The sequence below is a fragment of the Notolabrus celidotus genome, chromosome 24 (genome assembly GCF_009762535.1).
Source record: "Notolabrus celidotus isolate fNotCel1 chromosome 24, fNotCel1.pri, whole genome shotgun sequence".
Lineage (NCBI taxonomy): Eukaryota > Metazoa > Chordata > Actinopteri > Labriformes > Labridae > Notolabrus > Notolabrus celidotus.
In genome coordinates this window covers 9,540,133-9,565,290 of record NC_048295.1, presented here as the reverse complement: position 1 = coordinate 9,565,290, position 25,158 = coordinate 9,540,133, and the positions used below count along the sequence as shown (strand labels likewise).

At 42.0% G+C, this 25,158-nt stretch overlaps 5 protein-coding genes and 1 long non-coding RNA gene across 10 annotated transcripts in view; 4 read left to right on the top strand and 2 right to left on the bottom strand.

Annotated features, from left to right (window-relative positions):
• Nucleotides 1–432: 432 nt before the first annotated feature.
• On the top strand, nt 433–6,879 carry LOC117808261 (claudin-10-like). Of its 3 annotated transcripts, none has more exons than XM_034677897.1 (6): nt 433–795; nt 2,466–2,603; nt 4,291–4,452; nt 4,623–4,704; nt 4,795–4,899; nt 6,377–6,879. In XM_034677897.1, the coding sequence occupies exons 1-6, from the start codon at nt 771–773 to the stop codon at nt 6,504–6,506; spliced, it is 642 nt and encodes a 213-aa protein (XP_034533788.1). In that variant the 5' UTR covers nt 433–770; the 3' UTR covers nt 6,507–6,879. The 3 variants fall into 3 exon arrangements, with proteins under 3 accessions (XP_034533788.1, XP_034533787.1, XP_034533786.1); XM_034677896.1 differs by having other exon boundaries at nt 433–801; XM_034677895.1 differs by lacking the exon at nt 433–795 and having other exon boundaries at nt 1,594–2,603.
• Nucleotides 6,880–9,848: 2,969 nt separating this feature from the next.
• Nucleotides 9,849–11,875, top strand: si:busm1-52i16.2 (claudin-10). The gene is made up of 5 exons (XM_034677920.1): nt 9,849–10,162; nt 10,235–10,396; nt 10,482–10,563; nt 10,645–10,758; nt 11,284–11,875. The coding sequence occupies exons 1-5, from the start codon at nt 9,931–9,933 to the stop codon at nt 11,684–11,686; spliced, it is 993 nt and encodes a 330-aa protein (XP_034533811.1). The 5' UTR covers nt 9,849–9,930; the 3' UTR covers nt 11,687–11,875.
• LOC117808277 lies at nt 11,639–14,802 on the bottom strand. Its single transcript, XR_004630204.1, has 3 exons — nt 14,462–14,802; nt 12,674–12,812; nt 11,639–12,146 (listed from the first exon to the last, which is right to left on the bottom strand). It is a non-coding gene; the product is annotated as an uncharacterized LOC117808277 (long non-coding RNA).
• On the top strand, nt 11,880–13,744 carry LOC117808274 (claudin-10-like). Its single transcript, XM_034677919.1, has 6 exons — nt 11,880–12,162; nt 12,689–12,828; nt 12,913–13,080; nt 13,189–13,276; nt 13,359–13,459; nt 13,542–13,744. Exons 1-6 carry the CDS (start codon nt 12,071–12,073, stop codon nt 13,700–13,702), a joined length of 750 nt encoding a protein of 249 aa, XP_034533810.1. The 5' UTR covers nt 11,880–12,070; the 3' UTR covers nt 13,703–13,744.
• si:ch211-181l5.2 (claudin-10) lies at nt 14,463–16,276 on the top strand. Its single transcript, XM_034677921.1, has 5 exons — nt 14,463–14,694; nt 15,092–15,253; nt 15,342–15,423; nt 15,518–15,625; nt 15,743–16,276. Exons 1-5 carry the CDS (start codon nt 14,463–14,465, stop codon nt 15,927–15,929), a joined length of 771 nt encoding a protein of 256 aa, XP_034533812.1. The 3' UTR covers nt 15,930–16,276.
• dzip1 (DAZ interacting zinc finger protein 1) overlaps nt 16,079–25,158 on the bottom strand; it is a 23,601-nt gene continuing 14,521 nt past the window's right edge. Inside the window, exons 3-19 of one of the 3 annotated variants that reach the window (XM_034677916.1) lie at nt 24,748–24,914; nt 24,029–24,598; nt 22,448–22,532; nt 22,189–22,304; nt 21,936–22,094; nt 21,707–21,844; nt 21,576–21,638; nt 21,357–21,485; nt 20,907–20,955; nt 20,220–20,270; nt 19,024–19,202; nt 18,739–18,943; nt 18,338–18,512; nt 17,891–18,261; nt 17,231–17,352; nt 16,973–17,132; nt 16,079–16,885 (exon numbers count right to left, since the gene is read on the bottom strand). In XM_034677916.1, the coding sequence (XP_034533807.1) occupies nt 16,776–16,885; nt 16,973–17,132; nt 17,231–17,352; nt 17,891–18,261; nt 18,338–18,512; nt 18,739–18,943; nt 19,024–19,202; nt 20,220–20,270; nt 20,907–20,955; nt 21,357–21,485; nt 21,576–21,638; nt 21,707–21,844; nt 21,936–22,094; nt 22,189–22,304; nt 22,448–22,532; nt 24,029–24,598; nt 24,748–24,750 (2,685 nt within the window). In that variant the 5' untranslated portion in view covers nt 24,751–24,914 and the 3' untranslated portion in view covers nt 16,079–16,775. Of the gene's footprint in view, nt 16,886–16,972; nt 17,133–17,230; nt 17,353–17,890; nt 18,262–18,337; nt 18,513–18,738; nt 18,944–19,023; nt 19,203–20,219; nt 20,271–20,906; nt 20,956–21,356; nt 21,486–21,575; nt 21,639–21,706; nt 21,845–21,935; nt 22,095–22,188; nt 22,305–22,447; nt 22,533–24,028; nt 24,599–24,704; nt 24,977–25,158 lie in introns of all 3 variants that reach the window. The other 2 variants (XM_034677917.1, XM_034677918.1) reach the window with 2 other exon arrangements.

Below are 25,158 nucleotides of genomic sequence, written 5' to 3'. Positions count from 1 at the left end.
CAAAACTGTATAATATGTTGTTTTTAGCAAAAGATTAAGGCTTTAATCAATTATTACCAAGTTTGCTTTGTCATTCGTTTCACAGAATCTGTTATGCTTTCATCATGTTGGCTTTACTCTACATTTCGACTGTCTGTTATGACTTCTCTGACTCATCCTTAGTCCCTGTTTGTAAAACTCAAAGTTCAATCCAAGAAAAACACTGTGATAGTCTCTTGCTCTCTATGACACAGGACAGGAAGCAGGGGTTAAATCTGGTTACCTAGCCAAAGGGGTTTTGGTCACTTTGGCCTCATTGGCTTGTTTTTGGTAATCTCTGTGTTACTGAAAATTACGGTAATAATTAAATCATGTTGTCCAGTAGTTAGTCAGATTATGTCAGTTTAATCGACTAAAAATATGCTGTTATAGCACAGAACACAACATGACAACCACAGTGATAAAACCGATTACAACTAGCAGAGCACACTACCTGTATTAAACAGTGCTAATGTTTATGTGTACAGGGGGAGGTGGACATTTGTAAAAACAGATATGAAAACATGAGATTTATTAAAGATATAAACTGATGAAGTTAAAAGAAGGAAGAACGCATGTAAGGCTGATGACTCATACACACTGACACATTAAGCTAGCAGCAGTAAGCTAGTTTCACAGACACCAAATTGAAGCCACATTACAGGACCTTAAGAAAGTACTGCTGAGCAATGTCCACTGTGGTCACAAGGGACAGTTTGCAGGACATGTTAAAGGGGTTGAATCATTAGCACATGAAGAGAAGGGCCATAAAGTCAGGTAAAGGTCAGTGACTCAGCAGTATCTAACACAGGTGTGCTAGCACGGCGCAGACTAGCTAGCAACAGCTTCACAGCATTACGACTATTTTCTTGTTCATTTATGACTTTATTCTTGTAATACAAAAACTTTATTTTTCTAAATTCAAGTTTTTTTTCTTGTAATACTACTACATTACTGATTTGAATCTAACACTTGAATTGTTGTACATTTATTACTTTATTCCAGTGACTTTTTGGGCTGTTCTTTTAAATTTGGGACTATATTCTTGTTAATTTGAGACTATATTCTTTTAAATTTGGGTCTATATTCTTGTTATTTTGGGACTATATTCTTGTAAATTTGGGACTTATCCTCTTAAATTAACAATTTTTGTAAATCACGACTTCTTTCTGTTAAATTTACATCTTTATTATTGTAACAGTACTACTTTATTTCTTTAATCTAACACTTGAATTCTTGTAAATTTACAACTTCATTCTGGTGACCTTTTTTGACTGTTCTTATAAATTTGGGACTTCTTCTTTGTAAATCTACAACTTTATTTGTGTAAATTTACAAATGTATTATTGTCATTCAATGACAATATTCTTGTTACAACTTTACTACTGTTCTTGTAAATTCTGGACTATGTTTGTGTAAGGTATTACTACGCCTTTGTTTTGTAATAGTATGACCAATATCAATACCCTTGTAAATCTCAGGCTTCTATATTTAAATTTGGTACTTTACTTTGTACATTTTCATCTTTACATTCAAATATTTTAATGTTTTTAAACTTCCTTTGCTACATTGTACTTTCGCACACCATCATTAGCAAATTAGCACAAAACACAAATTTCCTCTGGGGCAAAAGGGAATAAGTCTACTTTGTATATTGGAACATTTCCCATTCTAGTTATACTGCTACAGGACAAACTACTTAAACATGAGGCAGCTTGAGTTTGAAAGAGTGTTAGTAATCGGGGCACCTCTTTTTGGGGCTTTACAGCATTACACTATAAATGAAGGAACTGATGAAATATGGGTAAATTTCCCTCAATCAGAAAGCTAGTGCTACATTCTCTACTCTGCCACTTGATGGAGCCAGAACACTTCAATCACGTCTTCTCTCTTTGCACTGCCTTTATCAACACTGCTGTAATGATAGAGTTGAAGTACTGAGAGGATAAACGTGGAACAAAAAAGCTACACTGAGGAAACATGACTCATTCTTCCATTCAATCAAGCACACACAACTTCCCATCTCAGTTCCTCATCTTGTGTTTCGCTCCCTGTCAAAGACTTTTCAGATCCTTTCAATTAGAGACTTCCTCCTCCTGCAGATCTCCTTGCAGACCCCATGCACACAGTGTGGAGTGATGAGTCGTGTGTGCACCCCTGCCACACACACAACACAACATACAACAACCTATTGTGCTTTAGTAAAGGCAAGTAAAAGTATGATGCTTGAGTGAGCAGGCGAAAGGGAAGCTGAAGTCTCTCTGACGCACCTGTAGTGGGCCGACACTCCCACCACCCACTTCCACTCCTAAAGGAAAGATCTCGGTTCTGTCCCCAGTTTGGACCTCTAAGTCCGTGGGAAAATATGGGCAACATGGCAACAGAGATCGTCGCCTTTCTGCTAACCATTTCAGGTTGGATTCTGATCTCGTCCACTCTACCCACAGACTACTGGAAGGTGTCCTCTGTGGACGGGACGGTCATCACTACGGCCACGTTCTGGTCCAATCTATGGAAAACATGCGTGACGGATTCCACCGGAGTGTCCAACTGCAAAGACTTTCCTTCAATGCTGGCTCTGGATGGTGAGTTTTAAGAGCTTTAAGAGCAGATCAAGAATCAGAACAGTTTGTTTGTATTGAGAGGAACTGGGATGCCAAAAATCTTGAAGAACACCGTCACAAACAAATGAGGAATGAAGAACTTGATACTTCTTTCCTGGCTACAAACAACCACAACAGTTAAAGCTAAAAGTCACCACAGGTACTTTTCAGTGAGCCGGGCTGATACAACCTTTTAATGTGTCCAAATGAAGCAATCCGAGTAAGTCATGCAGTCATACTGGGGTCACTCGTCACTTTCTATTACTTAGTAGTAAGGAGAAGTATTCGTGTCGGGGCTCTTAATTCAAATATCTTCAGGCTATTCAAGACATTTATGCCATTTCAAGGGTACCATCAGATGTCACAGAAGGTCCTGTGCTCCTTTTAAATGCCTCGACTCTTCTGTCAAGCCTCAGGTTTAAAGCAAAGGGATCAGAAATAAAGCTGAGGGTTGGATTTAAGGCTAATAAAGTAGAAGGTTCTTTTCCTTCTTTTTCCCTCCTAAAGTAACCTTCAAACAGGTGAAGGGCAAAAAAAACCATAAATAAGAAAAGACATAAATAAATCAGAAACACAAGGACCAGTAAGAAACAGGTTTGAAATCAACACTTTAAAGCAGCATTTCTCTCTGGTGAAAAAAAGATGGACTGTGTGTTCGTCCAATCAGCTCTAATTCATGTTGCCTTCAGGTACCTACCTTTTCTTTTTTGTGATTTGTTTATATGTTTGACTCTTTTATGTTGTGTTTTCTTATTCAGCTTTGTAGTTTGTTATTTTTTGTGGCATCTTCTTTTTTGGTGTTTAAATATTTTTTGTTTAACCTGTTGTGTTTTATTTGTTGGTATTTGGGAGTTTGTTGTTGTGCTTTATTTGTAAGGTTTGTTGTGTTTTATTTTGGGGGTTTGTTGTTGTGTTTTCATATTCAGTGTTTTTGGGATTTGTTTGTATTGTTATTTTGTCTCTTATTATTAATGTTATATGACTTGTTGTCATTCACTAAGCACCCCCTGACACAAGGAGAGTTGGAGAATTATTTTTAATGCCTTTGCACGATTTGGCATCCCCAATAAATTTGCGGATGCCAAATCGTACTTTTGCCTAGGGCATCAAAGAGCCGGCCCTGCAGCTTGCATAATTGTGAACTACAGAGGTATATAACAGTAGAACATAACCTAGCTGTTGTAACTGTTTACTGTGTTAATGCTAATACCAGCTAAGTAGTAAATAAAATCTTGGCTAATTCAGTGCAAGAAAATTAATTTGTGTCAAATGTTGAACTTTTCCTTGAGTGACCTTACAGCACATTTACTTACTTGATACTTGTTAAATCTTTCCCAACATGGGCTGCACTCCCTGAACATCTTGAAAATGATCAGATAGGATGCATGCATGGTCACAGATGTCTGAATCGAATCTCTTAGATTTTTTTCTGATATGCATGTTTGAAAAAAGGCAGGTCCTAGATGTTCTTGATAAGGGTATTTAGAGAAAATATGAACCCTTACATTTTCCTAAAATGAGGCATTGAGTAAGAAAAGAAAACACTTCTCTTATGCTACAATCTGTGATGAGGTGTTGCAAATGCAAAAGTAAGCCTTTATATTGGAGCCAAGGGATGTAAGCAGTGAGTATCAAGCACTAACCTCTCTTCTCTACCTCTGTCCTGCAGCCTATATCCAGGTGTGCAGGGGTCTGATGATCGCCTCTGTATGCCTGGGTTTCTTTGGCGCCACGCTCGCCTTGGTGGGAATGAAATGCACGAAAATAGGCGGCTCGGAGACCACAAAGGCTCGCCTGACTGTCCTCTCTGGCATCCACTTCATTCTAAGTGGTAAAACGATGCAGCCTACCTTTTCTCTGGGTTTTTTTGGATTTGCTCCAAGTCTGGATTAATTGGTGTTTCACTGCATTGCATAATCAACCTCTTTAACCTTTGATTCCAGCAACAATCCGAAGGTCTAGTAATTGGCCGGGTAGTGATTGGAATATTTCTCTCTTCAGGCCTATGCTGCATGACTGCATGCTCCATATATGCACACAGGATCACAACTGACTTCTTTGACCCCCTCTTTGTTGCTCAGAAGTAGGTATTCAGGGTTTGTTTGACAGCAGATTAAAACTGCTATTGAACACTCGTCATTCTCACTTCCTGTTCTTCACTTTTAACACTCAGGTTTGAGCTCGGAGCGGCTCTCTTCATCGGCTGGGCTGGATCCGTGCTGTGTATCCTCGGAGGGTTTGTCTTCTGTCTCTCCCTGTCTGAAGGCTCCAGTATGAGGCAGGTGGCTTGTTTTTCCTTACATACAGAAAGTTAACAACAGGATCTCACGTCTGTCACCAGCAACAAGGGCTTACGGTAAACCCGACGGTCACTGAGTTGCAAACCCAATCAGGCAATCTAAATAATTACTTTAACTGCAGCTATAGCTGAAAACAGCCCGTTATCTCTCTCAACATCTTGTCTCATACTTGCTGAACCTACAAGGCAAATTGTACGATCATTATTTTGATTCGGTATGTGGAAGCTGAATGTTTCCTTTGTTACAGTTGAGTAATAAGAACTCTTTAAGGAGGGAATGTCACCTTGACTGAGTGGATTTAAAGGGACGGTACAAAAAAATTTACATTAGTGACATTGTGGTCATATTTTTCCATAGAGAAACACTTAATCTTGTAGCTGATGGGTTTGTTTACTTTTGCCCCTATTTTTACCCATATTTTTGGAGCTCACGCCTTAAATTGAGATCTTTCTAAGCATTCTAAGCTAACATCACATTAACTTTAATTGTGTCCAAATACCTAGAAAGCTAACAGAGTTACATAAGTCTTAGCTGAATTGTTTTTATGCCAACTTCAAGTCTTAGCATGCCTGTAAGCTACAAACAGAAACGTGGTACAGACTGCACCTGCTGAATATAAGTGTGCCACCAGTGTCTTTGAGGACATGTTAGGATCCTGGTATTAGCTTCAGTTTGGCTCTAGTCTGTTTGTCTTATTTGTTGGATACAGCAAGAAAGCTTCTTGAAATGAAAATGAGGGAGAATATAAATGGATGCTGCAGGATTTTGAGCCAGGTAATTGGTTGTTGGCCACTCTCATACCGAGAAATTGAATATTTATCCACTAAAATCCTTAAATTTTAATCCCTTGTTCAAGTTGCTTTTAGAGGATTGGCCTCAATCAGAGGATTAGACAATGTAAAACAAAATGTTGTTCCAGCAGAGTGAAGTTAATCACTATGACTGGCACATACTTCAACAAGTGGTCTTAGACTTTAACAGAGGTGGTATTAAGCTTTTTCATATGTTACAAACAATTATTAAGTTGAAATGTGGGAGGTGAATATTAAACTTGGGCAGAGTTTAAAATCCCAAAGTTGTCAGGACAGATTTGGGGTCCCAAAAATATGGACATATTTCTGAATTTGTTGTGAAAATAACTTTGGAAGGATGGCAAAAGTGGGGGAGGCTTCCAGAGTGTTGGGTTGGAGTGTTCAAGGGGTGCCTTAAAGAAACAGTAGCAAAAATTAGAAGTTTCAGACATTTACATGAGATATGTGAAGATCTTTTTGACCTGTAAATACTTTAAAGCCACTACAGGACAACATAAAGCCTGAAAATTAGCTATATTGATGTTGATGGTCTAGTTTGCTTTCCTATGTCATAAAGAGGCGTCACTATTAATTGCAATCTGTTTCATCACCAGCTGAAACTTCCTTATAGGTGCTTTCATTTTTTCTTCTTCATGTGTTTCAGGGCTGAATACTCTTACAGAGGGTCTGCACCATTTGTGACAGCTAGCAAGAAGCTCAGCAAGGCAGCAAACAGCCTTCATAAGGAACAAGGGGAGCCGTCGAGGCAGTTTGGGAGGAATGCTTATGTGTAAATTTGTACTATTTCTTAATAGATTACAAGTTAAATTCATGTTTATACCTTTGGGGCCAACTCTTCTTTATTATGGTGGATGGTGGACTGCCTGAAAGACTTTTTCCTTTAGGGCAGGAAATTTGATTTGGCAGAAAACACTGCTCAAACTCGTGGGTCACCTTCAACACGCTGGCCTTTCCTCCCTGTCTGACTCACACTGGGCACGTATTATATCTGTGTTAAATAACCAACATTTGAATGAGGCTGCATTGATTCTGAAACACACAGAAAGCTTACACCTTTTGTATAAACTTACAGCTATGACTTTAATTATATGAATACAATTGTTGTTGTAAATTCAGTGGTTGTAAAAATGTCTGTTGTATTTTCTCCATTAAATGACATCATTTAAAGCTGATTTCATGTAATTATTACGATTTAAATGTGCTTCTAAAAGTATTATTTAATGTAAGCAATACAAAAAAAAACAATTAATGTGGCAAAAGTAAAGGTAACCAGAAAATAAAAATCTGGGTGGTTTTATTGTTATTTTAATGAGGATTGTCCTGTCGCTTTAAGAGAGGTTAAAGAGACACCTTTAATCGAAGCTGCATCAGTTTATATGTCTCAAGTTAAAAAGGCCCCTCAAGGTTTCTGAGCCCACACTGATCTTACCTCTGAGGGTCACAAGGCCAAATCTGACCCCAGATATGACTCTGCAGAGCAGGAGGCCCGACCGGAGGTTTCCCCTCCTATCAGCCATCAATCTCCACCTCTGTATTATTATCAATAGGCACCCCAGGCTATGTTACGCAAAACCTCCTGGCCCAGAGGTTTGATACTTGAACCAGCTGGCAGTAGGCTGCTGCCCTGTGCTTTCTGGTGCACTGCATCCGTAAACAAGTGTCCGGTGTTCTGGACTCTGAAATGTTAGAATGGTTGTATTGTGTTGTTGTCTTATGTTAGCATTTAGAAAAAAGTCTGTTAAAACTGCATTTATCTCAATTTATATAATTATTTTTTGTCTTGATAGAAAGGTCTAGTTTCATCCAAGTTAAGTTGTTGATTACAAGTTGATATCCTAAAAGTAATTTATAGCACAATACAAATCTTAATTACAGCTAAATTTTAAAATATGAATTTTTTGAAGAACTTTAAAAATACATCTGAAAATTCCTTAAATTACCTCTTTTATACCTTAGATCTACAACTTTAATTGATGATGACATTATTTGCAATTTTAAGCTCTTATGCTTTTATGGATTTAGCAACAAACTGTGTTCACAAACAATGATTTTTAGATTTGATTTTGAGCCCATGCAGTGAGCTCCACTACAGAGTCATGTCTATCAGTAGTGGTTTTGGGCTTTGTCCCTTCTGTACAGAGACTTCTCCAGATTCTCAGAATATTTGAATGATATTGTATACTGTCATGTTACTTTTTCAGTATTTTGTTGCCCCCTGTGTCAAGTTTAATGAAACGTGCTGCCGCCATCAAGTTTAAAATGAGCAGATATTTTTCATAAAACAATAACAATGTTCAGTTTCAACAACTGATGTATTGTCTTTGCACAGTTTTTCATTAAATATAAGTTTTAAAGGATATTTCTCTCTATATTTCCCTCTATTGGTTGAAAGAAAAGTAAAAACTGGAATAAGTTATGAAAAATGATCTTGAAAGAGAGATAAATGACTGCAATTCATGTTGGATTTCCAAGGGATTTTTGATATTCCTGAGTGTTAAACAGGAATCATTATGGTTAATCATCTGGAAACCATGAATGACAGAACAAAATCAATCCTGATCACATTAATAGACTTTTAGATATTTACTGATGGGTAGTAGTAGCACAGAGCAAAGAGCTGCCTCCACTAACTCCATGCATTACTGTAATAAGCCACTAGATGGCAGTATTAGTGCACATTTAACACATTACAAATCTAACCTGGCCATGTGTATGTTACCTTGAACAGCACAGCTCATAGAGCACTCCTTTGTTAATGTTTGTTCTTTTTTGTGGAGTCATGCTAATTAAAGCTAATTAAATCCAGCCTCACCAAATACATTAAGACGACCCAGCGGTCCACTATTTCCAATATCTCCCTCCCACCGCCAATAACTTAGTCATAAGCCGAGAGGTCTGAGAAACAAAGAGCCGCTCTTTCATCCCTGACCGAAAATCATCACTCCCCCGTACTCTCATTAACCCAGATTTAACTCTCATTATAACAGCACAGAGATGTTACGGTGTAATTAGAGACCTGCAGCAAAGTGAGGGCCATGTGGATTTACTAATAACTAGAGGCTTAAAGTCTGAGGATAACGCTTAGGTCACTGCAACAGTGTTATTACATATTTCATGGAACATGTAAAGGTCATTAATGGAGGAATATCTGTTAAACACTGCAGTTGAATTTTATAACCCTAATATATAATTCCAAATAAACGTTGGGACTCTGAGTAAAACATTGGTGTTCTGGGGGTGCCGGTTTGGCCTAGTGGTTAAGTTAAGCACCCCATGTACAGAGGTTTTTAGCCCCCAAATGAACAGACAGGGTTCGATTCCAACCTGTCACTCCCAACTCTTGAAATATAAAAGGATTCAGGGTATTGGCTGAGGCAGCACTGCTTTAAAAACAGACATGACTCTGCAGTGGAAGTCACTGCATAAGCTTAAAATCACTTTCAAACATCATCGTCTGTGAATACATTTGAACATTTCTTTTTGTTGTTGTTTTTAATGATTTTCAAAGTTCTGCTTTGGTGGAGCTGTTGTTGAGAGTTGCTTTGAATTGCATCATGGGAAACAGAGGATTTTGTGCTAAGAAACTATGGCCTTAAAGTTGAGATATATTGACTTCTTGTGCTTTAATTTTGACCCTTCTTTAATTCTGTTTCTTGTGAACTCCCCAATGTAATATATAATTGCTGTAATGGGGCATATTTGGCACTTCCTGCTTCATTTAAATGTGTTTAAGCTATGTATCATTGCAAATGAACTCATACTATTATGCTAACCAAACTTACCAAGCCAGTTTGGACTGATGCTAAAAACAGATCTTCATTTTTCAACACTGAAACAGTCCAATGGGGGCGTCATGTTTCTTTAGTAACTGGAGATGGATGCTAAGGTTAGCACTTTCAGTCCAGATTCAAGAGTGACTCATGGGAACCTTAGCGACTGTTGACTCTCACCCACATCCACCCTGACACCTGAAAAACAACAGCACAGCCCTTATTTGTACCTGTGATGCATTCATGCTCTTCTTTTTTTCTGGAAGTGACAGCTCCACAGAAGGCACCTGATGAATTTGGACACTTAGGATGGACGCTTCTGCATGAAGAAGGGACAGAACACAGAAGAAAAGCATCAAAACCTGAACTTCTTGGAACTTTGGACTTGCGAATCTAGCCTGGAGATATACTCACAAGAAGCCTTGAGATGAAGATCCGTGTGGTTCAGATCTGGGGTTTCCTCATGACCGTTCTAGGCTGGATTTTCATAGCTTGCACTATGGCCATGGAAGGCTGGAAGATCACGTCCATCGGGGGCATGGGCGGCTCCTCCATCATCAAGGTGGCTTGGTACTGGTCCAGCCTGTGGAGAAGCTGTTTTACAGACTCAACTGCTGTCAGCAACTGTTACGACTTCCCTGTTCTTTGGTCTGTTGAGGGTAAGAAACTAAATTTACACCTTGACTTAAAATCATAAGCTCTGTAATTAAGGTCTATTTCCTTGACTCTAGGCTCAATCCAGATAGTGCGAGGCCTGCTGATGGGGGCTCTTTCCCTTGGGATGCTTGGATTTGTGCTAAGCCTGTTGGGGATGGAGTGCACCTTCATCGGGGGGAAAGATCCGTCAAAGTACAAGAAGATTTTTGCTGGTGGATGCTGCCACATTATCGCTGGTAAGGTCTGGTTGTAGTCATGGGACACTCTGCAAATTTACACCCTGTTGTCTAGCCTTTGATTTTCCTTGTCACACAATTTCAGGTGCGCTTTCAACATCTGGGTACGCTGTGTATGCACAGTTTGTCTCAGTAGAATACTTCAACCCTGCATTTGATGGACTGAAGTAAGTAAGAAGGGTAAATTGCACATTTTCACCCGTTTCTATTTGAATCTTTTAACCTGTTTCCTTTTTTAACACCCTCAGGTACGATCTCGGTACCCCACTCTTCCTCGGCTGGGTGGGCTCTGCGTTTCACAGCGCTGGCGGTTTCTTCTACCTGTGGTCCGTTTGCAAGCCGCTCTGTGGAGGGGAAGTCACGTGAGTACAGACACATGCTGATGCTGTTGTTGGAACATGTCAGGGGGAAGCGGATGAATAACTCCAGTCCCAACTTCCCCCCCTATAAATACCAATGTGCCGTGTGTGCTCGAGAGGAATGACTCATGAGGCAACATGCTGGAGGCTTTGTTAGTGCTGAGAAGGATAGAGGTGAAGGAGTGCAGACATCCCCTCCTCACTCCAGGAACATTGCTGAGATAATAACAGAGCTCTGGTGTTGTAAAAGTTTTTGTGCTCTGAATCAATGACAGCCAAAGAATGAAGTCAAACTGCTTAAACCTTATTATCAAGGCTGTCATAAACATGGCACTGAAATAAATCCAGTACAACACTTAAAGCAGCATTAGAATTAAAATCCTTATAAGAATGAATGGATGACTCTGTTGTGGAAATCGCTGCATAGGCTTACAATCACTTCCACAAACCATTGTTTTGTCAAGTTTTAGCAACTTGAAGGAATTGAACTAAGGCTTTAAATTTTGAAATCCTGTGTCTCTTTCCCAGAGTAATCGTCACCCAACCTCAACCAGACCCCGAGCAAAACAAGTCCACCACAGCTCTATCCACAGTGTCCGAGATCACCTCAAAGACCAGGCTGTCCTCCGTGTCCGAGCTGTCGTCCCGCTCCGAGCGCTCAGACGTGTCCGGCATCTCCTCCAGATCCGGGCGCACTTCCAAATCTGGACGCACTGACAAATCAGGGCGGTCGACAAAGACTGGGCGAACCAGCAGATCTGCGGGGTCAAGGTCTGGGTCAAGGTCGGGGACGGAATCCGGCCGCTCTTCGAGGTCAAGCGTGACGACTCTGTCCGGGTCGAGGAGCAGCGGCAGCAGCAGGACGGTGTCGTCTTTGTCGGGGAGTTCGAGGAGTGAGACGAGACCATTTGTGAAGAACTCTTTTATTTGAATAAAACATCATGTTAGCATTATTAGCAACACTTGTATATAAATGTAAAGGACTTGTGATTTGTAACAAATATGATCCATTCATCCAGTAAAACACATTTTTGTATATGATACTTCCATTCTGATCAAACTGTCTCTGTGTCTTAATGAAACAAATAAACTCAGCCAGCCTCATCAGGTCTGGTTGACTGTAAACACAGTCTGCTTTGCTGTTATTCAAACCTTCACATATTCACTACAGCAGCTGCTGTAAGAAGACTACAGCTCCACGGATTGAGTCCACTCTTGTGGTTTTTGTCGTCTTGAATTACTGGAGACTACTTCTTTTACATAGACATCTGGTATTACTAGCTCTCACTAACAATCTGTGGTTAGCTGGGGAAGGATGTGGAGGAGACATGCTCAAATCCTGGGCCTGCTGCTTTGCACTCTAGGCTGGGGCTTTGTGGGCTGCACACTTGCTATGAACCATTGGAGGTAAGAAAGAAAGAATGTCTTTAAAATGAACTGAGAATGTGGGGAAAGTTAATTTTTTGGACCTGATGTCCCTGAAAATGTGTCAAAGAAAATAATAAAATGTGTATATATAAATGTGTATTTGTGTTTTCATGTGTATATATTTTCCATATAGATCCATCAGTTTTAAGGAACCCTTAAATTCCTTAAATTTAAATTAAACAGTCATTTTTATAAGCACTCAGATCTTGCTGCTTAAAATTTCACAATTCTGTTACAAATGTGCAATTTGTTAGCCTCCTAGCGTAACGGATATGAGGAATTATAATTTTTTTTAGCACTTTAAGGTCATACAAAGGCATCAGCATGCATTTTAGCATGTTTTATAACCTGCTTTAAAGGTGCTACATGTGTCATAACATGATATCTTGAAGTTGAAACACAATTCTTTATCACTGTATTCTGACGATACTGTGCTATTTGGCCACTTAAAGCAATAGCTATTTGTAAAGGAGCTCTATTTGTTTTGTACCAACTTGTCCTGGAGGGTGGCCCAGCTGGGAGGTCAAGGGGGCTCCTCTGTGGTGACAGCATCCTGGTTCTGGTCTGACCTATGGAAGGACTGCTATGAGGACTCCACTGGTGTAGTGAACTGCGTGGACTTTGGGGTTCTGTGGAGTGTCAAATGTGAGCACAAGACAAACAAACATTTAATAGTGTGTACACAAATCTGATAAAATCACCCAGTTGTGTGTGTTTTTCTATTTTTAGCATACATCCAAGCAGTCAGGGGGCTCCTTCTGATTGGTCTAAGCCTCGGACTAGTCGCCACCGTGCTCACGTTTTTCGGTATGGAGTGCACACGCCTTGATGGCGATAAGAGAAGTAAGGACAGGATGTTGATGACAGCGTCTGCTGTCCATGTGGTTGGCGGTGAGTGTGACTTGTTAGCATTCACAAAGCTGTTGTTGAAGCAGCGTGTCAGAACTTATGTGACTGGTTCTTCTTGTGTGTTTTCCCATGTGTCATGGGATTTCCCTCATGCAGGTGTGTCAGACCTGGCTGGTTATTGTTTATACACAAACAGAGTGGTTGAAGCTTTTTTACATGCCAAAGCAGATCCAACAAAACTGAGGTACAGTGTAACCTTTCAGTAACCCTTATTACAATGTGCCTAAACTCAACACATAAGCTAGTTTTTACTATTACCTCTGCAGGTATGAAATTGGACCGCCCCTTTACCTCGGCATGGTTGCGAGTGTCCTCATTTTACTTGGGTGTGTAGTCCACTGTGCGACTACATGCAGAGTTAAACACCCAGAAAGGTTTGTTGACGTTCCTTTAAGGCTAACTTTTTCCACATTTCTGCAGATTAGAAGCTATAGTTGTCGCATTATTAGCTAAAAAATACCCCAAAATAATCCCTGTGACATTTTTTCTCTGCAGCAAACTTCCCCACCAGGAATATAGAGGATATAAACACATCTGCATACCATCAAAAGTGTCACATGACTTCAGGAACATCTCCTCCTACAAGCTGGCAACTGTAGTGACTGTGTAACACTGAGGACTTGTGAATTGTATTATTGTTTTGAATTCATTTATGATTAACTGACTTGTTGTTATCAATAATTATTTTAAAAAATGTTAAATCTAAAGATGGTAAAAAAAAACCCAGAACATTTGGAGTAATGCAAGAAATGATAATAATAATAAAATAATAAAAGTGTATTTATATGAGTTGCACTATAAAAATGTCAAAATTTAAAATGTTATTTTCACTTTGTCTCCCATGCGCAAAAAATGTTACGTTGAATAAGTTCTATGGAAGCCCGAAGTGGACATTCATCCTTACATTTTATTTATTCAGTAATGTGATAAGGAGTAATATTCGGTCATTTTCCCAAGATTCCAGGTTATTTTTGTAACTGTTTACGAGTTATGATCATCTGACAATTAGTTTGTATAGTTCGTAGAATACATTACCCTGAAAATGCTTATATTTTATTTTGAAATATGGTGGGAAATTAAGAATAAAATGTTAATTTTACAGCAAAAAGTAAGTAAGTAAAGGCAAACATAGGGGTTAACTGAAATCCGGCAAGATGTAATCCCTCATCACAAACAATGCTTACCGAGCAAAACCATCTACAAGATAAGATGAGAAAAAAGAGTCACTCATCCAGACGTCAGCTGTGACTACAACACAACAGCAATGAGTTAGAGAGAGAGCTCAGACCAGTTCCCACAGTGATAAGTTGTTCCAACCCTCCATTATTGAACAGATTTCAGTAGATTTTGTTTGAAGAGAAGGACTCACCATGAAATACCGGACGGTGGTGATGTACATGGAGATCGGCTCCTTCGTGTCGTGCCTGTGTGGATGGATCCTGGTGTGTTCCACTCTTCCCACAGAGTACTGGACCTTCTCTGAGGTGGGGAGCATCGTGCTGACCACCTCCAACTACTACTCCAACCTGTGGAGGGACTGCATCTCTGACACCACGGGGGTGTCTGACTGCAAGGATTACCCCTCTATGCTGGCACTGCCTGGTAGGGAACTATGAAGACTAATTCATTTGTAAGCTTTCATTTTACACTGTTCAGGGACTGTGTGTAAGTTGTTTTGGCGGGGAAGTTGGGTTAAATGTAATAAAACGTTATGTCACTTATACATTTTTTTTTCCAAAACAGAATGCGATTTAAAAAAATCTGTTTGTACAATTAGATTAGATGTACAATATTAGATTATTTAAAAAGCATCTCCTTTATTCCATTACTTGATTTTTCTTTTAATTTCTGACCTTTAAAATCTTAAAAAAGTTAATAACAAAATGTTAGAATTTGCACATGGTCCCTTCACGTATATAACTGTAGGTCAACACAGACAATTTTAAAAAGCATGAGTGCATTTTTTTGATTCATTTAAGTTTCACCTCCTCTTTCCCAGCGTTCCTACACGCCTGCAGAGCGCTCGCCGTCTGCGCCGTCATCACCGGCTTCTTCGGCGGCGTCCTCACACTCGTAGGGATGAAATGCACTAAAATAGGTGGATCGGAGGTCGCCAATGCACGGGTGACCTTCGCTGGAGGTCTAACCTACCTAGTTTCAGGTAAAAACATATATATATATACATTTCAGTATTAAACCTCTGACTGTTCTGCTCTCCCAGTGTTTACACTCTGATTTCTCTCTGTTAGGATTCTGTGGTATGATCACTTACTCCTGGTGGTCTAACAGAGTCATATCAGAATTCTTGGATCCAAATTTCAGGGCACAGAAGTGAGTATTTTGAAAGCATCAAGGCTTGGATAAAAAGTGCAGGAAACCACAAACTGTATCTCTTAATGTTCATTTTTTTATACCTGCTGCTTAGATTTGAACTTGGAGCTGCAGTTTTTATCGGCTGGGGAGGCTCTGTTCTTCTCCTGTCTGGAGGGGCAGTGCTGACTTACTTCTCTGGAAAAGAAGGCCTACCATCAACGTACATATTGACTCTTATATTTCTCACTGATAACCTCTTCACTTTAGATGAAGTTAAAGCTACAACAACAGCAAAGGTGAGCTCATTAACATACTCTCTTTCTACCTGTGTCAACAGTTCTTCAAAGACACCTCGTAGACCGGGCACGTACGCCACAGCACGGACAAGACGAACCTACATGCTGCCGGCCTCCTCCTCCAGAGTGACTCTGGTGCCCCCCTTGTTCTATGAAGGCAGGAAGAGCCGGGCAACGGGGGGGACGAGGAAGAGTAGTCGAACCTTCAACAGGGACAGTTTTGTGTGAACTCAAAAAGACTTTAAAGACAAAGTTTGACAACTCTGGGAAAATGCGTATTCGCCGAATGAAGTTAGCTTAGCCTAGCTTAGCATGTCACACATTGAAAATATTCGGTGTACCATGACACAAAAATAACGACAAAGGAGAGCCCGAAGTGTTGAGTAGCTGAAACATCTTTTTTTATTTTAGCTCGACCCAGAATTAAGTTAGCTTAGCCTAGCTTAGCATGTCAATACAGGCATCAAATTTAAAATTAGCACATATTTTTCATAGAAACAATGTTTTTTGACAACATTTTACACAATTTCCAAACTTTTATGGAACTGAGGTTGTAATAAATGTGCTTGTGTATTCCAAACGTTATGACTTTATGTATTTCTTTGTTTATAAATGTACACTTTGATATTTAAGCTTGTAAATATGCAAAAATAAAGTGTGCTTCAATTGTAATTTTCAACCATTGTCCACATTTAAATGTATTATTGCTGCTTTAAATATTTTCTATACAAAATCACATTTTTATAAAGTCCGATGTACAAAATATCACACGAGCTACATACAGAGCCTCATCTGGAGTGTGGGTTATATATATATAAGACAGTATAAAAACACTGAGGCGGTCTAAGGCAAGCTAAGAATTGGCACAAGGCAAAAGGTGAGCGTTAAACAGCTGTGATGTCATCTTTCACGTTATTATTAAATATCCGATCCACGTGAGAATCGTGTTTCCCTTTGTTGAGTATTGCTTCGAATGTTTGATGGAGTTCATTTGAAAGCAGGCCGTTTGGTGTTCCCCTGTGAGTGTCAGAGGAGGAGCCTGAGGTGGATGCTGTGCTAAGCTACGTCACCTGATCAGCTGTAGCGTTTACTGTGTTTATTGCTAATCTCCTCCGAGTCGCTGATGTCGCTGAGCGAGCACAGGCTGCTCTTCAGGGTGCTTCCTGTTCCTGCTTCAGTCAGACCTGCAGAGTATGACATCATGTTTTACTCTTACATGAAATAAAGCAGGAGGATTTAATAGAAGCGCCACAATGTGTGAAGTGACTGACCTGATTTGGGCGCCCTCCCCGTGGAGGTCCCCCACACGCTGGTGCTGGATGAATCCAGGCTCTTCCTGGTTGGTCCAGAACTCTGAGCCGGTTTGGAAACTTCCAGTCTGTCCTCTAAGGAGGACACCAACCATTCGCTGCTCTCCTCCAGATCTGTGTACTGTCACCGCACACAAACAGAGTCACTCACAAGTTTAACCATCAAGTGCAACTTCAGTAAGGTTTACACTGATTCAGAAAACACAGCAGCAGTCTCACCATCAGCTCCTGAACCTCGTCCCTCCTCTCTGGTAGGATGCTGACGCCCCCTGCTGGTTTCTTCACGCCTCTGTCTGAAAAGTGCTTCTCCATTTTTTTGGCCAGGTCGCTGATTTTACTTTCTTAAAGGGGAAAGAGAGTTCATAAAAACACACATTATTTCACATGTAGACGCCTCTCTCTCTCTTTGTAACAACTGTAAAGGGAATGCACTGCAGTCAGGCAGAAACCTTGTATCTCCCTATTACATTATATAGTTATAAATTGATGTTTTGGGTCACCCTTAGTGCACATCAGTGGGTAATACAACATTTTATTCAATGAAAAGCATCTAAAAGAGCTTGTGGCTGAATTTGGGTTGTTTTCATTTCCTGAAAAGTTTTTAGTTTTGGACTGGAGATACATGTTTTTTTTATTCACCTCAAAAGAAGATAATAGATGTGGAGATATGAGGTTTCAGCCATCAAGAGGAATATGTACCTTGTTGTTTAGAGCTACAGACAGGCTTTTTAGAAACTAATGATGCCCTATGTACAGAGGTCTTCCCCTACTCTCTGCTTCCCACACTTCCTGTCTCTCTTCTGTCCCATCCAATAAAAATGCTCAAAATGTGAATTGGTGCGAGAGCTGTTTAATTCAAATGTTTGGTGTTAAACCGACCTTTCCCAAATCTCTTCTTCTCCACGTTTCCGTTCTGGTCTTTGTGACTCTGCAGCGGTCCTTTGTCGATCTCCTGCAGCTCGCTCACCTCTGACCAATCGTCATCCTCATCATCGTCGCTCTCCACCTTTGTGACCGCCGTCTTAGTCACACTAACCGCCGACCCCCTCTGCTGGGTGATGGAGGAGACTGACTGCCTGGGTGGAGGCTGCCGGGGTTGGACCGCACTGGCTTTGCTGGATCTGATTTGGACTGGGTTCAGTCTGGGCTGCGGGGATTTTCTGCTCTGGAGTTTTTGCGGCTGTTCCTCCTCCAGGTCCAGGTCTGTGTCCTCCTCCTCTGATTCCTCGTCTGAGCTGAAAGGAGGGGTCCTGAGGGAACACAGGTTGTTAGAACACTTTCCAGACCACAACAAAAAACCGTGAAGTGTTTCTGTGACTTCTTTACTTGGAGGGGAAGCTTCTCGGAGTGGCCTTCGTGTTGGGGGTAGACGTCTGAGGTTGGACGGTCGTCTTCGTCCTTGGCGCCGGCTGAGGGGTCTTTGGTTGCTTGACTGCAGGTCCACATTGAACCTTAGTTGCTCTGGAGGGGAGGCTGCTGGATCGAGGGCGGATCTGCAACACTGCAGAACAAAGATGATGCAAATTAAATCAGCTGATCAGACGCTGACGGTGTGTCGCAGCTTAAATTAACAAACAAGCTTTCATAGATTACACAAACAGAGCTGCATGTAAACACGGTAAAACCAATTAGACACTAACAGCAAGCTAGATAAGCGCTTAAAACAACAAAGACAGACAGTGATGGAGGTATGATCTCACAGACTAAGAAGCTTTTCGATGACTCACCCTGAACCGACTGTCTGGATCTAGTTTTGGCCTCAGGAGCAGGGTCACTTCCTCTCCTCTGCCCGCCAAGTTTCTTCTCAACACTGCTCGCTATCTCCTCTCGTTGGCGCCAGAAGTCCGGTTTCCCTTTCGCGTAGTCCTCCCGAGACGTATGTGCCTTCGCCAGGAGGGAATTCAGATCTTTGCCCCTCAAACCGCTCTGATCCTGAGAGGACGAACAGAAACTTATGAGCAATAGTTTAAAAAAGTACTCTAGAAAGAGCCCTTCAGAGTGTGTGAGCTTACAGGCTTGACTCCTAAGCCCTCGAGCCTCCGGATAACAGCCTCTTCCATGTTTGGTCGCATGTCTTTGTTCATGCTGGTGTTCCTCTTCAGGAGAGCCGAGGCTGCTGCTCTCGGTTTCTTCTCAGGCACAGGCTCGGGCTTCCTCTCCACAGGCCTTCTCTCAGGTGAGCTGCTTGAGTCTGCAAGAGAGGTCTCACTCCATCAGACAATTAAGAGGTCCCTGTTTCACTGTAATGAAATAAATGAGCATGCATTCGCCAAATTTCCACAGAAAGCTCCATGCCAAAGCGGAGCTGATGGATGCGACTGCAGTGATGCAGGCAGAAGAGGAGAACGTCTACATGTTTATTTGCCACAAACAAGAAAACACGATGGCAGGTGGACGTTATGAGCATGGCAGGTGTCGCAGAATATCACAGACCTGGCTTTCTATAAAGCATTCACTTACGAAGTTCATGCATGTCATGTAGAGCCCGACTGATATATTTTTCCACCTCAACTATCAGGCCGATACAGGGTAGTCTGTATATATTGGTACAGATGTTTTCTTACTTGGGTAGACATAAGCGTTTGTCTCATGTGTATATTGTGTAACATTAAGAGTGATATATTGTTCTACCAAAATCATCAGGAGGATATAGGCTGATACAAGAGTTTGGTTATATGTTTTCCAGTTTGGGAAAATATAAGTAAATGCATGTTTTGAAGAGCATTGACCAATATTTGATTCTATCACAGTTATCAGGCCGATACAGAGCACTATAAGGATCCTGCCATAATTATTGGTATTAAAATTCCCATATCAGTCAGGTTCTATCTTTATGATGGCGCTCTTTTAGATGATCTCAGTCTGATTACACGGCTGCTCAAAAACAGACTGTTGGCGAGCATGCAGGAGCATGCGGTCGAGCGGCTCTACCTTTCTCCTCTTCTGACAGCTCCTGTATAGGATCCAGCTTAAGAGCAGTGACTGGTTCCTCTACTTGGACAGCACATTAGACCAAAGGTGATTTGAAGTCAGAGAGTGGGATACGAGTACAACAGGATGTGGTGTTGTTTGTGGTTATGAGGGCGCTACAGCACTGCTCAGTGTAAATTGAACCCTTTCATGCAGGGAAGCACATGCTCAGCCTCACTGGAAGTAACAATGTGTGATATACTAATTTTCTCACATCATGTTGGTTCTTCTAACTTACCGAGTACGACTCTCTTTGGTTTGGGCTCTGGAGGTGGTGCAGTGACAATGACTGAGGAAGACAAAACATGATAAATGCATTAATATAATGCAGCAGCTGTTATCTGACAGTGATAATGGCCTCTTGGACTAGTCTAACAATAACTTGTGTCTTTTCTTGGTTCATTATAAGAAACAGATGTAGTGTGCTCCATTTAGGGATGTGAGTCTCAGCTTCACTGTAACATGTACGTATGTAAGTAGTAATGAGGCTTCATTTATAGTGTGATCTGTAATGTAGAACAGATGTGTAGCTGCACTTGAATGCTTTTATCTGTTTATAGAGATGCATAAATCATCATGTGAGTCTCAGTTTCACTGTAATCATATTGTAGAACAGATTCTACAGTTTTGTCAACACTTTGTTGAAGGCAGTGTGAGGAGTTCTGAAAATGCTAGTGTTTTCCAGGGTGAGGACTGCATTTCCCATGAGCACCATCACCCATGACATTAAGAAGCACATGAAAGGAATATAGATCCTTTTTTAAACAGTACTTCAAGACAACCTTTTTTGCAGGATGCAGACTGATGATAAACTCTGATTTATCATTGTTAGCTAGCTTAAAAAAAGATGACCAAACGCACCGTTTTGCTAATGCTGAAAAACTCCTTATTGTGCCTTTAATATGACAGTAACAGACATCCATACCTGGTACTTCTACGACTTTGGTGGGTGGATTTGAGGAGATGTTTCTTATCTGCAAGGAGAAAGAAAAGACAACTTTAACCCTCATGATCAGACATGACAAGACAACCATTTCCTGAGACAAGACTTCTCTTTTGTACATCCCTAGTTTTATTCCCCAGGATTTTCCATAACGAAACCTGATATTTAAATTGTACTCAGGGGAGCCACTTAATCTTGTTTCCTCATTCCCAAACGTGGCACTGCTCCAGAAGAAGCCTGTGAGCTCTATCGCCTGTCAAATGTACAGTATCATCATGTCACAATGCGGCGCAATCTCAGCCCCCGTGCAGCAAATACAGGAAATCCTGAACAAGGGCTGACCCTCCGCCTCGCTTCCTCTCCTCACACACTCACTCACACACACACACACACACACACATACGGGGCGGAGGAGTGTGAGTCAGTGCTAACCTGCTCTCTCTGCGCTCTGATGGTCTGCTCCTTCTCCTGCAGCCTCCTGTTCATGTCCTGCTGCTGCCTCTGGCTCCGCTCGTTCTGCTCGGAGACGGACGACTGAGTTCGGTTCAGCTCGTTCAGCAACTGAGAGAGAACAGCAGGAGGGGACACTTTTATTATCTCTCCTACATTTATACTTAAGCACACTTCTACAACAAGATAACTTGGGCTTACCTGATTCTTCTCAGACTCATGTTGAACCTTTATTTCCTGCAGCCTTGATTCCCACTTTTTATCCTGGAAGGAAACTTCTTTTAGTTCTCGTTCTGTTTCATTCATTTGATCATCTGAAACAAAACACTGACCTGTTTCTTCAGCTGGTGCTCCAGCTTCTGGATGGCGAGTGTCTGCATCTCCTTGTAGTTGTCCACATCTCTCTCCAGCTGTGAGTGAACAGGGCTTGCTGCCTTCTCCTGCCTGGCCGTGTGATTCTGATTCGCCTCCTGTGCGTGAAAACACAAGTGACATAATGAGGAAACATGTAAATGAGAGAAGCCTAGAAACATGTGAAGAATCTGATGAGTGTGTTTGTACATTTAGAGCCTGAATGTTCCGGGTGTAGAGGAACTCCATCTCTCTGCGCATGCCGTCTCTGCTGTCTTCGATCTTTCTGTCCATGCGTGCCATCTCCTCAGATTTAAAGCGGTCCAGTTCTCTCTGCAGGTCTTTGTGCAGGGACTGCTGCTCTTTCTCCTGAAATCATCAATCAGAAAAAGTTCAGCCTTAAAAAGACTTCAAATAGTTCCCAATAATGCCAATGTATCAAACCAGTCTTCAGTGTTTGTACCTCAGCTGCTTTGGCCTGCAGTGTCTGCTGCTGCTGCACAATCTGCTCCTTCAGACCGCTGATCTCATACTTGAGGCTGTCGATCTGAGACTTCTTCTCGCTGTCGGATCGCAACTCTAAGGAGAGGTAAAGAAATCATGTATCTTTACATCATGTCTTCCTTGTTAACAATATCTGATTCCTACCTTTAGCTCCTGTCCTGTACTGTACTAGCATACCCCCACCCTGCTCAGAAAGCCTCTCAAATCTGCACACTTACGGTTCTCGTACTCATCCGGGTGGCGGCGCTGCAGGTGATTCTGCAGGAAGGAGGAGTTCATGAAGGACTTATCACACTCTGTACACTGAAAAACACAAAGATAATGACAGTTTTAGACATTACTGTGTGTATTTATGACAAAGAATCACAATCACCTGAATGTAATGCTTTAATTTACACACAGCCTCAAACTGAGCGGTGAGTGGGGCACACAGACGAATGCAAGGAGAGAGGGAGATTGCACAAGAAGCAGTATTTTGTGGAACACCCCCTAAAAAAATAATCATACAGTCCTCTATTCTGTTCTTTCTGTGTGTATGAGATTGTGGATGCTAGCTGTTGAAAAGGTGGTTTGTTTAGCGTGCTGTCAATCATCTGGGATGACACCTACCCTCTCAATGTGATTTCAGACATTAAGAATGATAACACAGAAATTGTGAGTCTTGTTTTTGGTGTTCTAGTTTGCTTTTATAGGTCACACAGAGCTCTCCCCATCAATTTCAATGTGTTTCACAACAAGTGAAAAAACCCTTACTGTAGCTTTAATAGAGATCATGTTTTTTCCTCTTCTTTCTCTCTGACTGAGTTCAGGCGAGTGTTTCCAAACAGACAGATAGCGACAGTGATGTTGATTTGTTCCCTGCGGCAGGCGTCACCACACTCCTGCTCTCTGACTTAGCAGATAGAATAGATTTCACGCACACACACACGGGCCATTGAACTCTGCAGCTCATTGTGGCTGTGACTTCATTCAATGTTAAACCCTCTGCTACTGATATCCAGTCACAACATATGGTGGCAAAGACTCAACGGCAGGGTGACATGTCATTCAGGGGTTTGAATTCATTGTCAAATCAAAAATGAGTGTGATGTTTTTAAGAGGTGGTATCAAACATCAAAGGTCCTCCAGTCTGAGGAGTCAAACACATGCTCCTTCTATCAATTATTGAGCCGACTCTGTTAGCCGAGCTTCCCGCGCACACCTAGCAACCACATGCTGCCATGACACACTACAGCTGTTGCCTTGGAAACAGTCTGGCCAGGTCAAATGCAGCCTGACGCTTGAAAAGCAGACGGGGATTTGGGATTTTTGCCATAAATAACCTGATGATTTAAGGCTTGTTTGTACAAATATAGATGCATATAAGTCTAGAGGGTAAACAAACAGTGTTTAATATAGAAGGGTGTTTCAGGGAAGACTTAAAAGGATTAAATTCTCCATAAGGAGACGTGTTTATGAGGGTGGGGGAGGTGGGAGTCATCTGGATCACAGCGTTTGTCACCCTTTTGTAAGTAGATTACAAAAAAACTAATTGCCGCCAAATGACACCATCTGTTCTTCCACTCTGAAAATAAAGCTCATTATATCCACACCGGGATGTTTTTGCAGCGCAGTCTCTCTTATAGGTCTGTTTTTTTCTAAGCTGTGAATAGATTTTGGGAACAATGACGGAGAAGGGGCCCCATGGAGGAGGAGGAGGAGGAGGAGGGGGGTGTGTGTGATGGAGCTAGCTTGATAGAATGATGTGAAATGCAAATTTAACCCCCCCAGAGGGTGAGCGTTTAGCATGTCAGCAGTACCTTGTGGCTGCTCATGATCCTTGGCGCCAGCAGAGACTGCTGGGTCCGGATCACCTTCTTCCTCTGCTTAAGCTCGCCGCTCAGCTCCTTCACCTTCTCCTCCTGCTTCTTCTGCTGAGCCAGCAGCCTCTCTCGCTCCCCGCCGGCGGCCGACAGCCTCTCCTCCGCCGCGCGCAAGCTGAGGGAGAGAAACTCCTGGCAGTGGAGGAGCCACTCCACCGTGAGCTGCGCCAGCCGCAGGAGCTTGACGAGCGCCGGGTCCACGGGGCTCTGGCACCGCTGGCACCGCTCGCCTTCCAGGGTGCAGAAGGTGACGGTGCTGATGTGGTCCTGCAGGGCGTCCACATCCAGCTGGCTCACTACGAAATCGACGTCCACGGCGTTGATCCGCCGCCAGTCCACGCTTTCCCTGCGAGGGCGGAACTTGAACGGGAGGACGGCGGAGGCACCGCTGGATGGAGTCATGCCTGGTGCGGAGTGTTGGCTGAGTGGGGAATTCAGGAGGGATGGGATCCCCGCTGATGAGTGGGCGTCACTGGTGAAGGGGTAGTAGACTCCGTCGTGGAACGGCTGCAAACAAAAGACACGTGAATCCCTCAGAAGGAGACATTATGAAGAAAAGGAGAGATAGAATCCACAGCAGGACAGATTCCACCACAGCAGAGGCTCCATCTACCTATAAGGGTGCTGCTGTCCTGGCGCAGCCGTGCTCTCCTTACCATCTTCAACAGCCTTTACAGGAGAGAAAGAAATCGAAGCCCCTCTTGTCCTCCTCTCTCTCTCTCTCTCTCTCTCTCTGGTTCCGCCCCCCTCTCAGTGCAGCTCTCCACGACAATGCTGGGGCTTTGCGTCCTCCGCATTACCATGGAGACAGAGACCAGCGTCCCTGGGGAGAGGAGTGTTGTGAAAACACAGGCATGAGTAGCTGCAAATGTTGCCCTACAGGAGCTTGTAAAGACACAAACACCGCCTCTTAACCTCACATATTCACTCTGATTGCTTCTTTTAAACCTCCATTCAAAACAGCGTCATTCACCTGTGTGTAATCGGTTGTCTTGCTAACAGTAAACACCTATAATCTCCCGGCGTCACAATCACTCCCATGTTTGGGCAGGTTGCAATAACATCCC